Source organism: Trachurus trachurus (assembly GCF_905171665.1).
Source record: "Trachurus trachurus genome assembly, chromosome: 21".
Taxonomy (NCBI): Eukaryota; Metazoa; Chordata; class Actinopteri; order Carangiformes; family Carangidae; genus Trachurus; species Trachurus trachurus.
In genome coordinates this window covers 24,278,165-24,292,855 of record NC_139899.1, presented here as the reverse complement: position 1 = coordinate 24,292,855, position 14,691 = coordinate 24,278,165, and the positions used below count along the sequence as shown (strand labels likewise).

General features: G+C 42.6%; 1 protein-coding gene across 1 annotated transcript in view; it reads left to right on the top strand.

The window, feature by feature from the left end:
* Positions 1-398: 398 nt before the first annotated feature.
* adcy5 (adenylate cyclase 5) overlaps positions 399-14,691 on the top strand; it is a gene marked incomplete at its 5' end in the record, with an annotated part of 89,802 nt that continues 75,509 nt past the window's right edge. Inside the window, one exon of the mRNA XM_083996007.1 lies at positions 399-1,337. Within this exon, the coding sequence (XP_083852133.1) occupies positions 399-1,337 (939 nt within the window). The remainder of the gene's footprint in view (positions 1,338-14,691) is intronic.

Here is a 14,691-nt window from a genome sequence, read left to right as displayed (position 1 = left end):
CCTCTCCATGGATGGTAGTTAATTGGGCCCAATGATGTAGAGCCAAATCCACCTGGATCTAATCTTCCCTCCTCTCGTGGCGAACCTGGCTCCCCTGTGACTTTTGCGCATGTTCAATTGTTTTTTTTCTTCTTCTTCTTCTCCCCCCCTCCTCTTGATTATTGCTTTGGACAATCCCCATCTCGATTTTTTAAATGAAATGTTTGCTTCTAAAAGTGTGAGAAAACCCCCCCTGTGATAGTTGGTTTTTAACTTGACTTTAACTTGACATTATGGGAAATCCAACTTACGCCTCATCTGTGTGTCCTGACATTATTTTTCAGTGGAACAAAAACTTTTTAATGCAGTGTTTATTTGTTTAAGCACGTTCTCTCATTGCCTCCCGTTCTCTAACCACTATGTCCAGATCAAACAGTGTCAGCCCACCCGGAGTCGGTGCGCCTGTGTTGAGGGGAGGGACCGAGCTCAGATCAGCTTGGGGAGAGTCTGAGTCCGTGGCCAACGGGTGCCCATACTCGGCCAGATCCCCGCGCAAGAAGCTCACCCGGACTAACAGTCGGTGGAGGGAAGAGGATGATCCGGACCACCGGCAGCAGCCCGGCCGAGCCTCCACGACCGTCAGCAGGGTCAGCTTCAGGTCCAGGTCGGCTTGGCAGGACCATGGCGAGGAGAACCGAGAGCGCGCGTCCCCTAAGCGCCCAGACGACGAGGTGAGACCCAAGTCCGTGGAGCTGGGTCTGGAGGAGCGCAGAGCCAAGCCGAGGACCAACAACGAGGAGGAGGTGGTCATGCCCGATGTGAACTTTTCTTTAATGGCGTGCTGCACCAGCGTCATGCACGTTTTCAAATCCAAGAAATTCCAGTCGGAGAAGTTGGAGCGGCTCTACCAGCGCTACTTTTTCCGTCTCAACCAGAGCAGCTTGACGATGCTCATGGCGGTGCTGGTGCTGGTCTTCACGGTCATGCTGGGCTTCCACTGCTCCGGCGGCGCGGCGAGGCCGAGCGTGACTTTTGTGGTGGTATTTTCCGTTGCCATCTTCCTCACACTCATACTCATGGTGGTCTGCAACAGGAACGGCTTTCACCAGGACCATATGTGGATTGTGTGCTATGTGGTCATCCTGGTGGTGCTGGTGATCCAGGTGATCGGAGTGCTGCTCGTGCAACCCAGAAGTGCCTCGGAGGGGATCTGGTGGACCGTGTTCTTCATCCATGTCATCTACACTCTGCTGCCTGTCCGGATGCGCGCCGCGGTCATCACTGGAGTTATTCTTTCCGCCATCCACGTGGCTGTTTCTTGGACGTTAAACGGCATGGACAGCTTTCTGTGGAAGCAGGTACGTGGAACAATGTCTTATATATGTTTGTCTATGTGTGTGTTTAAAAAGTTTTGAATGGATGTGCTGCATGCAGAGAGCTGCTGGTGCCACATTCAGCTCCACTGTGCGCAACAAGACGGCACACAGCTCAACATGGAGCATTTCCTTTAAAGCCTCCAGCTGCTCAACATGTTCCCCCCCCCAGTGTCTGAAATCTCCTCACAGCGGTGGCATGCATGCACTCACTCTCTATGGTTAGGGTGGAGAGGGGGGGGGGGGGCAAGGCTGGATAGATAATGAAAACAAGGGCACTGCCACTTTCTCCACAACACTGCAGCTTGAGTGACTTTTAGTGCAAAACAAACAATAGCGTTGAGGACAGACTGTCCAAAAGTGTGCGATCCATCATGTTAAAACCAGATATCCAGAGTGAGACAGTGGTTGTGATGCAGCCAGCCACACCTTAGACTGGTTTTACCCCCCCCACCCCCTCTTGTACCCCCTCCTAACAAGAATTGGGACTTGAGCCCTCAGATGTGGTCAAACCTCCGTCATTTGAAGCACACTGAAGCCTTTAAGTCTCTTTTTTTTTTTGCCCAGAAGGTTGTTGTGTTCACCAGTGGTCTGATCAGAGAGGCACTGTGGTTAAACTACTGAGGGGCATTTAGGGAGGGGGGGGGGGGGGGGGGGGGGAGTGAGGGGTGTGTGCAGACAGAGGATAGGAGTGACACCCAGTCAGGTCCGAGCACCTTTTTAAGCACGAACAAAGTGATGCTGCCTCTGTTTCCGTCTCCATGGCTGCAGCCTGTCTCTTCAGCAAACATTAAATGGCTTAATTGACAAGTTGAGCTGGTGATTGGTAGACAAACACTTGGGCTGGTGGTTGCCAGGGAGACCGCAGCTGGCTTGATGTTTCTCCAGGGAGCAGACAACTACAGGTTTAACACACAAGGGCATCCAAGCAAACTACAGTCAGACTTTCCACTGCTGCTGCTGCTGCTGCTGCTGAGTTTCCTGTTTCTTCTTTTTCTTTTCCCCCTTAATATTCCTGCTCTTAATGTAACTTCACTGACAGTGTGTGAACTGCAGCATCAACAGGGAAAGAGCTTTTATTTGTATTCAACTGTAATTCAAGCATTTTCCAGTTAGAGATATGAAGAAATAGAAGATATGTTGATGCATGCTGCAATACCACAATATTTTATCACGATTTCAGTGAATGAAAGATACAGTAAGTGCGATAGGCTACTTACTGTGTTTGTGTATTTTCTGAGTCATACACTCTTTATCATCGCCACAGTGACTGTTTTTCAAGCCATTAAACAAATTTGATGGCGTTAACACTCGGCCACCGACACAGTTTCTCTGTGGTCTTTCAATTTGACCTTTTTGCTTGGTGATGCCTTCACTGGTTTTTTGCTTTTATCAATCACCCACATCATGGACTGACACTAGTTAGAGGCACATGACTGAACAGGAGGTGGTATATCATATTTTTAAGGGAACTGGTGATGAGTTTGGGGAAGTATTGTCTGTCATGAGTGAGAGGATCTAGATGTTGGTTTTGACACTTTTTAAAATGGATAAATGTTTAACGGCGCTCTAATCTGTAGTCTGTTGTCCACGTCTCAGCGGTGAATGTTTGAGCGTATAGCTGTACAGTTCTGCTCTTGCTCCATTAGAGATGAATGGGAATTGCTGAACAGAGGCTTCCTATATGCGACCTGACTGTTTGTTGTTTCTTGTGGTTTTCCATCAACACACTCTTCCATGCTATGACCTGCTGTGAATGCACAGGATGTTTATCCGGCATACATTGTTTATAACCATCGCATCTTCTATAAGCATCGGGCTCAGATCTGTAATTAATATAAATCCTGCTCTCAACTCCTTAATATCATCCTTGAAGCACATTTGCGACCACAGATATGCATCATGCGAATAGGACTTATTCTTTTTTTTTTAATAAAGTGACAATAAAGCTGCTGCTTTAAATGCTCAAATTTGAGGCTGTTTAGCAGGGGTTGGGGGCAGGAGGCTTTGGAAAGACTGATCTCAGGTCTTTTGTTTAACTTCATGTGGACTTGTAATGAGCTTACAGTTGATAGTTTCAGGGGATATTGTTTTAATGTGCTGCTGAGTCTACATGTTCCTCATAAAGTCTAAATGCCTCTGGTAGTATTTTTACAACATCAATATTACTCTCGAAACATCTCTGCTGGGCCGCTGGACTCTGTCTGTAATAAAGGTGCCTACACAAATGGCTTTAATTTTCCACCATTATTTAAAGGTACACTTAATTGCATTGTACACTCAGTTCTACAACTCGGTGTTATTAACCCAAACTGTGTGTGTGTGTGTGTGTGTGTGCAGCAGCTCTTAACTCCCACCTCATTGTTCTGGCTGTTTACTCAATTTGCTGTTTTTATCAGGCCCTGTGTAGCTCATAAACATTCCTTCCAACAGTGCAGCTCCTCCACAGTAGGAGCTTTTATAAAAACGAAATGGTTTAATTCACAAGTGTTAATCCTTAAAGTCTGATGCAGAGTAAACCGAGATGCTTGTGCACGACACGTCCCTTTTTTTTTGTCGTGGGTTTTTTTTTTATCTGTGACTGTAGCCGATGGTTTTGGCTCGGCCTTTTTGCTCCAATTAGTCAGGTCCATAAAACAATGGTCAACGGAGTTCACTGTGGGTCCATCAGACGCCTTTGGGATGAACTGACCTCACTGAAACCTCACGTCCACTCTTACTAGAGAAGCTCAGAGGATCTCGAAACGATCCGTCTCCCAGGAGCAACGTTTTTATGTTTTCTAGCTTCGATGCGATCGGTGTGGTGACTTTGTGACTTTGCATATTGTCCACATAAAGGCAAATCACTTGCTGATTGATTTACAGCCTTTTAGAACGCTTCTATATAAAAGTAAATGAGACGAGCTGCTGCAGCACAAAGCAGACCTGGTATGTAAAGATGCTGAAGTGGAGAAATGATGCTCGACTCACACAGATGGAGGACAATGGTTGGCAAATTGCAATAAAACGTGGCCACGTTTGTTCATTTGTTCCCGATGTTGTGGCTGAATAGGAGCAAATCTCTGCAGCCAGGATGTAAAGTCTGGTGGAAAGCCTGAAACTAGAAAGAGGGGAGGCTGTTAGCAGAAGATTATGGAAATGAGATGCCCAGTCGTCACTTCTAGATATAACATACCTTTTGTTGGCTTTATTGTTTAAATAAATAGAGTAGAGGTCTTTTGAAAGAGACGTGCACATTAGCTTTTCAGCAGAGTCCTCCAGAAATTAGAAAAATGAAACATCCCACACTTTATCTGGGCCACTGAAGTGGATCCAACTTCAAAGCGCGAATATTAAATGACACATAATTTAAAAGAAAACTAGTAATATACGGTCCAGCCTCATCTACCTCTCCAGTCGTCTCCTATATTACGAGAGCATCAGCAATGAAAACGTGCAAAGAATGTGTTCAACACTGAAAAGGATGTAGGATTTCACTTCTCCTTTTTTTTTTTTTTTCTTCAGGACTCTTATGTTTAGTTACATAAGCAAAGACCGGGCTGATAGTTCAGTTTAGTTTTTTTTTTTTTTTTTTAGTGTGTGTGTGCGAATGTGACCCGGCATCTATTTGTATTTTCTGCGAAAGCCACATTGTCATTTGATGTGTTGATGTGAGTGTGTGGGAACGAGCTGCTGTATTTGTTGTTCTTTCCTCACCATGCTGTTGTTTTTAGCATATCTGTTCTCTCCTGTTTACATAGGACCCGGCTCGTCGCTGAGTTGAACCGCTGCTGTTTATGTGAGATCCCAAGATAATGTCGTTTTTCTTATGCATGTGCTCCCAGCAATATGTTTTATGTGTGTTTTTTTTTTTTTTTTTTTTAATATGCAGACTTTCACGTCACTGAACCTTGTAACCTTTCTCAATAGTCTCCTTTAATGAGCCCAAACAGCTGTATTGGAGGATTTCCCTTTTTGTTTCTAGGTGTGTTTTTTTTTTTGTGATATCTTTCTTTGTTCATTTATGTTTTAAATTACACTTTACTCTCTATGTGGCTGCCTGTCCTGTCCTGTGCTGTCATGATACCGTTATTGTGGTTAATTTAGCAGTTCATTGCCGAGGCCTTGAAGGGGAGAGTGGAGGGAGAGAGGAGAGAGGGAGAGGGGGGGGTTCACAGATTTTTCTTTTTGTTTTGACATTGTGAGGGGAAGCTTTCAGCTGCAGGAGAGATGATGACAATGACACAATAAAACACAAATAACCCCGCAGAGTCTTGTCAGTGTGAGAGGCAGATCAGTCATGTGCCTGTTTGTTCAACCCTTCATTTCCTCATTAGTCTCTTGTCTATTCTCAGTAATTTGCCTTTCATGTCGCCACACTTCCAGTCATTTCACACATTTGGTTCCTTAAACAGGAAGATATTCACCTGTGGGTTGTTTGGTCAGGTAGAAACAGAGTTTGCTGTTCAGACTGCAAAAAACAATTTGGCGCAATGCGAGTGGCTCAATGTCCATGGTGCGTTTGCTACGGGTGAAACTGAAATCTGAACCTGGGATAAGCCTCAGTGTAGCTGGTTTTATTAGTGTTTGGAGACAGACGTTGACAGGACATGGTGAAGGACGGGACCAGGCACCAGGTTAGCAGGCGTTTGAGAGGAGAAAGGTCAGAAGACCATTTGAAAACTGGGTTAAATTTGGTTGAAACCTGTTTTGTTAACTTCCACAACACGTAGCACAAAGTCTTTAATTACAATATGAAGAAGGATCTGACTAACCATTGAAATATGATTCATTCTGACAAGTGGAAGCTCAGGTGAAACTAGACAGTTTTGGTTCCCGTCCACTCGAGGCGGAGTCTGCAGAGCTGAAATGCTGAACGTTGAGTGTCAGAAACTGGAATGGGAGCTTTTAATCTTGATGTTTAAGAGTTGATTTAGCTGATTTAGCACAGCATTATAATTAGAGATGTTCAGATACAGATACCAGCATCGGAAATGTCTCTGACACTGACTGACAAAAATGCCTGATCAGACATTGGCACGTACGTAAGTCTAAGTCTATGCACTGATCTGATACCACCGTCTTTAAATGGACTGACCTGCTGCTGCAGACATTTCTAGGAGAAACACCTGAAGAACATTAGTTTCATCCAGATAAAACTGCATTTTTCCTTCAAAGATTTAGTTTTTGAAGTTGCTGTTGCACAATTTCAAGATAAAAGAGACTAAAGGTATTTTATTTTTCTAAACTGGCAGCACTTCAACAGTTTTTAAAGGAAATTGCTATTTATTTATGATTGGGTTTTTCTTTTGTTTCGTTTTGTTTTATCCTGTTTGAAACTTTAAATGTCATTATTTTTATACAATGTGGCTGCACTTTACCAGCTATTTGATATTTGTCAGTTATGATCCATGACAAACATTGTGCAACTCGAGACAGGCCATCTAACAATAACATATAACTTAGTGTTTTTGAATACACTGGTGATATTGGCATCAACTGATAAACACAAAGCTCAGGTATCAGAGCTGGTTTTGGGAAGGAGAAGGTGGTATGGGAACATCTCTAATTCTAACAAAGTAATTCTTATGTATTAAGATTTTCAGACTCATAATAGAGGATAAACATTTTGGCAGAACCACTGACCGTCTTTTTTCTTGGATCCCTCTTCATTGTCATACATAGTGCTTACTGCACCTTCAACTTGGGCATGTGTTATGCTATAGTGGCTAACATAGCTTTTAACCACTGGCTTCATGTATCGAAGAGGTCCGGTACTGATACTGCCCCAATGGTTGCCCCCATCGAAGCACCTTATCAGAGTTCCCACAGCCGCAAAAGGCTTTACACAACTCTATACAACTCAACGTGTTTGACTTGACCTAATCTTCACAGTCCTTAAGATACGGTGGAAACACAAACATGGAGCAACTTCAGGCTCCTGAGTTGCTTCCTGAGTTTGTTTCCTGGGACTGTTTGGTGGAAAAGCTCTGCTCCCATTCTTCTCTCCGAATCCACAGGAGAGGGAGGAGGAGGAGAGGGGGCATGTATGCGGGCCAGTCCTGGCTGGCAGGAATCCAGTGGTAACAGGGTTTTCTGCCTGTCTAATTGAATTGCCCGTTGCTTGTAATGTGTGGAAATTCAAAACAGATGTCCACATCATCTCCCCGTGGTTTTTGCCTTGTCTTCTTACAGCCATCCCTCCTGGTCCTGACCCGTTTCTAGACATGCTTTTAATTTCCCTGTGAGACTCGTCGGGGGCCCCTGTGGACGGACTTTTTAACCAATTCCCTCCTCTGCAGGACAAGGTACATGTGTTTCGAGAGCGATGAAATACAAGCAAGTCCCTTTGGGGAAAACTGTCTGAATGAGAATCGAAACACACAACGTGCACGGTTCACTGCTTCGTACCTGACTGTCCCCCTGTGGCAGCGTCTATAGCTCCGGCTGCCGTTTGCTTAGTTTAATTGTGTTTTAAGAGAGCGAACACCCAGAGGCCGTGCAGTGTGACGGAGGCCGCTGCTGGAGATGATATTTGAACTAAAACATGGATGCAGGGCCAGCCTGAGTACCTTTTTTTTGTTGTTTTTTTGTTGTTTTTTTACAGAAACCACTGCTGACGCATTCCCCTGCGAGTCCAGAAAACTGTGCTCAGAGCTGCTGTAACTTAGCAACAGATTTTTTTTTTTTTTTTACTTCACAAACACAAACCGGGTTCCTCTCAGCGCCTCCCTGGAAGCACCTGAGTGTGTTTTATATACCTCCAGTAGTCACAGACTTGGAGCTGCACAGGGTCAAACTGAGACTCACACCTTGGATGAGATTGCTCCTCTGCATCGTATCAGCTCTTCTGCTCACACAGTCTGCAGGAGATGATGTGGATATGTGTATTCTAGATGTTTTTTTTTTCCTCAAAACTAGACAATGCAGCCAAAAATATCCAAAAAGAAGCAGCGTGTAATTGATTTTATTAGCTGGTGTGATCGTTTAGATACAACTGTGAAATGAACCGACTGATTCTCAAGGAAACTGCTCCAAAAAATTACTACAAACCCTTTTGCTTTGGATTTTGTCAGAGGAATATTTATGTTTTTAGCATTTTCTTTCTTCTGTGTACTTGATTAACTTATAATCCATCTTCAGCGCCGTGCAAAGAAGAAACATCCATCAAATCATAAAACCTTTTATGTTTATGATGAAGAGTGTAATCATGTTTCCAGTCCTAATGAAGTAAAAGCATACAGACTCCACAGGTCTCTGCTGACATGATCCAGCGCCAACGTCCAGTTCAGGAAGAAGTGAGAAAGCAGAACAGGGACTGGTTTGGTTGGTTTTATGCAAAGGATGACATTTGTTTCTTGTTTTTTTTTCATTATGGTATTCTTGGACATATATTTACGTAACCACAATTTTCCTCTCCAACATCTGTACACTAAAACTATGTTATGTCTAACATGAGAGACAGAGAAATTCAGATGAACTGGTCAACACTGAAGTTTTTGTCTGGTGAGTTTTTTTTTATTTGATAGCACAATTTCCATTTCCCTTTAGTACTACTCCACCTGCGATTGAAATGTTTTTGCGGCTTTTCTCCGGCAGAGGATCTACCAATCACAAGGAGTGGGCGAGATCAATGACGCTGAGTTTATGCACTAAGTTTGAAGTTGTAGTTCAGTAATGTCTGACATGGATTTTTGCAAAGCTATACGTCCCGTTGTGGCGACTTAAATTTGCCAAGCAAAAACCGACATGCAGCTGTTGTTGCACACACTGGCTTTGCTCTGCTCACTGCAATGAGGGCTGGTTGTGCAGCAGCAGCGTGCAATGACATACATTACAACCAAACATTAGCAATTGAGCAAAAGGCAGATCCAATAGTTTTAAACTTGAACAAGGATCCATCTACCAGGAAGTAAAAGTTTTTCAATGTGTGTTCAAGTGGCCAGTCCCTTTGCACAAATGAAATGAAGTGCAAAGGGACTGGTTAGGACCAGGTTAAGTTTTTTGTTTCATCGGTGAGAGATTTATGTGTTTATAGTTAATTTATGATGAAAGGAATGTCTGTATTTATGTGCAGATAAATATCAAGCAATAGAGCGAGTCGTATGGCTTTCTGTAACTGTCCAAAATCTAGTTTATTGGTTTTGATTTAAGCTCCTTTGCTGCAGCAATAAACAATCATGACACTTTTCATGAACCGCCCTGATGTTTAGACCAAGATGCAGTTGAAAGTTATGGAAAACTACAGAAGTTGAGTCATGCTTTTTAAACAACTAGTTGCATTTTTTTTTTAATAAAGACAAAACCTCTCACTTAGATGGCATCGGTGTGTTGCTGTAATCACTGAACTGATTATGTGACGGTGAGAATCTGAAATCTGATGGATGGTTTCCACTTTTCCCGTCGTGGTGTTTCCACTGCGCCGAGCTGAGCGCCGCTGGGTCGGCTGTTGTGCTTCATCGCCTCATTCTGCTCATCTGACATTCATTAGCTTTAATTAGTTTGTATTCTTGCGAAGGGATCTGTACTCACTGTGATATTATTTGAAGGAGGAGAGGATAAATAATTACGGATGCACACACGTCTTCTGTGGGTGGAAATGTTCGTCCAGCGAGGTCGTTTTCTGTGTTTATAATGAGGTGGAAGGATTCTGCCTCCTGGTGACCACACCAGTTTTGTGTTGATTGTTGTTCCAGCTGTGAGAGTAAATAAATCTATTAATCTTCATTATTCTGAGCAAACACAGGTTTTTCTTTTCTACTTCATATTTAGACTGAATCAGCTTTTTTTCCTCCTTTTTTTCTTCTTTTTTACAGCTTCATAATTCTGTCTGGCTTTGGCTTCTTTACTGTTTGCCCTGGCCAATAGGATTTGAATGATATATGTAGAGGCTCTTCACCTGATGTGTTAAGTCTGCTTTAGTCAGAAAACTTTCTTTTCAGTCTGTTGGGAGCTGCAAGAACCCAAATCTTTACCGCTGCAGATTTTGTACACAGCTCAAAAAAATAAAGGGAACACTTAAACAACACATTGTAACTCCAAGTATATCACACCCGTGGAAAATAAACCTGGGATGATCATTTTGATTTACATTGATCATTTTTATGTTATTTTGTTCTCAACACACTCGACTATTGAATAACGATTTTAAACTGCAATTTTTCATTAATTGAGATCTAAGATGTGTTGTTTAAGTGTTCCCTTTATTTTTTTGAGCAGTGTATATATAAAAGCATGACCTGACCTGAGTGCAGGACGGTGGAGTGTCTGGAGGGAGATTATTATGATCTTTAATGTTGACCCTGATGAGCCGAACATTAAAAAATGTTGTTGTTTTTGCGACTTTAAGAAACCAAGTCTCAGCCTGCCGGCCAGTCCAGAGGTGCAGCAGCTGTTGCCAACACAAAGGGCAAAAAAAAAAAAAGTTGTACCTGAATCAGCTTTTCCTGCAATGCAGCATATCATCATCTGGCAGGGCGCTAGTCCAAGTGGATCAAATCAAATCATTTGTAGTGTCAGTTTAATGTTTCCACTTTTTATCTCACTATTATTGAACAAAATAATAAGATCACAAGAGATGGAAGAGTGTTTGTTTCTGCAGTGCTTCTTTTTGGCATCTGAAGGTCTTTAAATCCAAACTGGTACCTGAACACACCACCACTCTCACAGCCCCTCCCCTTCTGTATAATCTCTCTTTACTCATTGAGTCATTTCTCATGTGTGTAGTGTAACTGATCTTTGCTGTGTGCAACACTGTCGCTGCCTTTGAGGCTGCATCCTGAAAGCGTGAGGCGTTCACTGCCACATGTGCAGTTCATTAGAAGACACAGTTGTGGGGGGGGGGGTGGGTTTCTCATCTTCAAATGTGGCCACTCAGAGCAGTTGCAACAGTTTCGTCTTTAGATGTGGATGGATGACTCATCAAAGATACTGAGCACTGTCATGTAGCTGATCCCAGAGCAGTGAGGGGGGTTTCACAGGAATAGAAGTTGTTTAAAGATGTTTCGGGTTAAAGCCACTTATATGCTGTATTATTAAGTCATTAGCCCTTTAATCTTTTGCATTGGACTTCACATATTGTACTTCATTGCCGGCCACACCTTTCTTAATTGTTATGTCTTTGAAAAATAAAGCCCTTGAACTTTGAACCTTGGCAGCTGTGATTGAAAAGCAGGAGAGCGAAGGTGAAGGGGAGAGTCTGTCCACTCCTGTCCATTTGTCACAACTGTCAGTCCAGAGTTTGATCACACCTGTCACCTGCTCTTGCGAACGCACTGATGGCACACAGAGGGGGATTGGCGTGGTTCAAAGCTGAAGAAGTGGTTTCCTGTTTCATATTCTGCTGCATTTAAGCTCTTATAGTTTATGTTCTGGTACATCTTTGTTCAGCATTCAAAATGTCACAGATCATAGATTTTTATAACTTCTGTTGGTCATTGGGAGATTTTAGATGATGTGAAAATTTCCTCTCATCCCGTGCCATTTCTATCCTGAGTTTTTTTTTTGCTTTGGTCGCTGTCGGACATGGGACTATTATTTTATGTCTCGGCCTTGTTAAGTCTGCGGCGGCGTGCGTGGTTAGCGTGACTGGGCGATGATGCTCAAAGTTAGGCTGTAACCCCGTGGTTCATTAGACTGTGAGAAGAACTTTGTTCTGTCCTCAATGAGACATCTGAGAACAGACTAAACGACTCGAGATACAGAATCAGCCAGTAAATAGTTTACCCGGCAAGTAAACAGTTCTCGCCCACACACATTTTACTATTAAGTTACTTTATTTATAGAGTACTTTCAGAAACTGAAGCGGTCAACAGGGCTTAGGGAATAAACAAACAGCAAGAAAAGTAGTTACACAAGAAGTGGAGTTTTCTTTTTCTTTGACATTTAAATACAACATGTACACTTCTCTACTTACACTTCAGGCATCTAAAGCAACATCATTATATCATTAAATACTATAGCTTATAGTATTTAATGCATTTATATCAAAAAGAGTGTTTTCATCACTGAGGCTGTGAGCAAATTAACAATGTGAGCTGCTTCACCTTAAATTCGATAGTCTTTCAATTTCAATTTCATTTATTTATTGAACAGGGACAGTGCACATTAATTAACATCATGTCAGTTTAGTCTCTATAAGTACAATACGGAAATAACATGTATATAAGAACAATACGTGTGCATGTGTGTGTTGTTCTTTTCTTCTTTTTTAAAGATGTATTTTGGGGCTTAACTTTTATTATGAAAGGACAGCATGAGAGAGAGAGACAGGGATGACATGTAGCAGGAGTCAGATTCAGACCCGGGCCACTGTGGTGAGGCTTATGCCTACATGGGCTGTGCTCCACAGCGTGAGCCACCTGGTCTTTCCCTTAGTATTGGTTTCCGTTCTCACTGGTTCTGGTTCTGGATCTGGATCCAACCCCGGCTGACACTGCAGGAGGTCAGGGTTCACCGAGAACAGGTGGTCAGTCAGTGTATCACAGGGCCGAACATACAGTACGTATAGAGAGACATAGTCACGCTCACATTCACCTGTGGGTGCTTTAGAAATGCCAACTAGAGGAGGACCCACTGCACCACCGCGCCGTCCTCTGAGCAGATTGCTAAATGCTAAATGTCTATTTCTGCTCTCTGAATCTGAGCTGAATGGGAGGTCGTCCTCTCGGGCTGTTTTAACATTTAGCACCAATTACATCTGCAATTCAACCGATTTATAGCATAAAATCAACACCTCATGATGGTTTTCACCCACTAAGCTCATTTTAGTTTGTTTTTGTCCTTATATTGAACTGTTTGTCTCGTTTTAATGGGCTTTTTTTTTTTTTCTAAATCATTTGTTTTTCTCGCAGACACATTCCTGGAGTTTGTTGTTGCTCCTCTCAGTGATAATAGAGTGGTTGTTTGTGCTAAATGCAGATGTTTTTCATTTCGACGAGTGTCCAGTCCGACTGGTTTTAGTCTGAGTGTTTGCTACATTGTTGTGTGGGTCTGAGCTGCACGTGTCTGTGTGTTGTTATGTTGTTATGTTATGATGTTGTTGTTTTGTGAGCCTCATACATTCACCACTTGGCCCCTGTGCTGTGGCCTTTTAATCCCCCTCCAGGACTCTTAACGTGGGCTTGTTGTTGGTACTGAAGTTGGGTCATTGTGTGAGCGTAACAAAGCTCCAGCACCTCTTTGATGTGCTCTCTAGGAAACCCATTATCTTTTTAAAGAGGTGTCAGCAAAATGAATCAATTGAATCTCAATTTCATTCACTTAAATTAAAGGGACAGTGCAAATAAATAAAAAACACACATTTCCTCATGTAATACTTGTAATGTAGTCGTGTTGATAGTTTTCTGTGGACATTTTGGCGTTTATAGCGATTATTTGGTCCAATACAGAGCGCACACTGAACATGTCGCTGTTGTGTTTTCTAAATTTGACTTTTTGAACCCTGAAAAGTTTCATCCAACAGCAGCAATATGTTTTCAACAGTTTCTAGTCGTCCCATCTATAATTCAAGTATGTCCTGGAGCTACAAGTCTCTTTAAAGCAGTAAAAGTTTAAAATTCAATTGAACTAAAGTTTTGGTCTTACTAAGCTGACCAAGACCAAACATCCCCCAGTTTCACTTTTTATTCAGGTTCATGGCTGAAAAAGTGAAAGAGAACCAAACTCCTCCTCATCGATCATCTGTCCAACGTCCACACAAGTGATGTGTTTGCGAGACTTCAACTTCTATGGCACTTGGTGAGAAATAGACCTACAGTATACAGTAGTGCATGTTTACAGTGCAGCCAGTTTATCACTCCATGGCCATAAAACAGGATTTATAACAGAGAGCAGGTGGATAGTTTCTAATGGTGAGAGCAATAAATAAAATGTACAGTAGCATAGTATTAATTATTAATGCCTTTTCTGCAGCCTTTTGCACTCATATTTCATCACTGCAGCCGGGGAATATTAGACAGCTTTGTTAATATAAAATTCTTTTTACAGACTGGATGATATAACAGTAAAGTGGACATATGATAATGTGCTCATGATGTACTCGTATCAGGACCTGCAGTATCTGTTGCTTGGACTAATGTGTTAAAATGACTATTATATTGGTTTGCTTATGACAAAAGACACCTTTTTAAAACGCTAGTGTGTGTTCGCACAGTCTCATGACCTCGGTATTGACTCGGTTTATTTGCCGTAGTGAGTGACTGTCGGGAAACTAATGCTCATTTCCCATGATCGGCTGCTCGTATTGCCGGCCGCTGACAGCTCAGCCTTTGATACGGAGGGTGGGTGGGGGGGACAGACGAGCAGGCGTTATCCCTGCGGTTTCTCTCATGATTTTTTCCCCCGTCATGAATGAGTCATT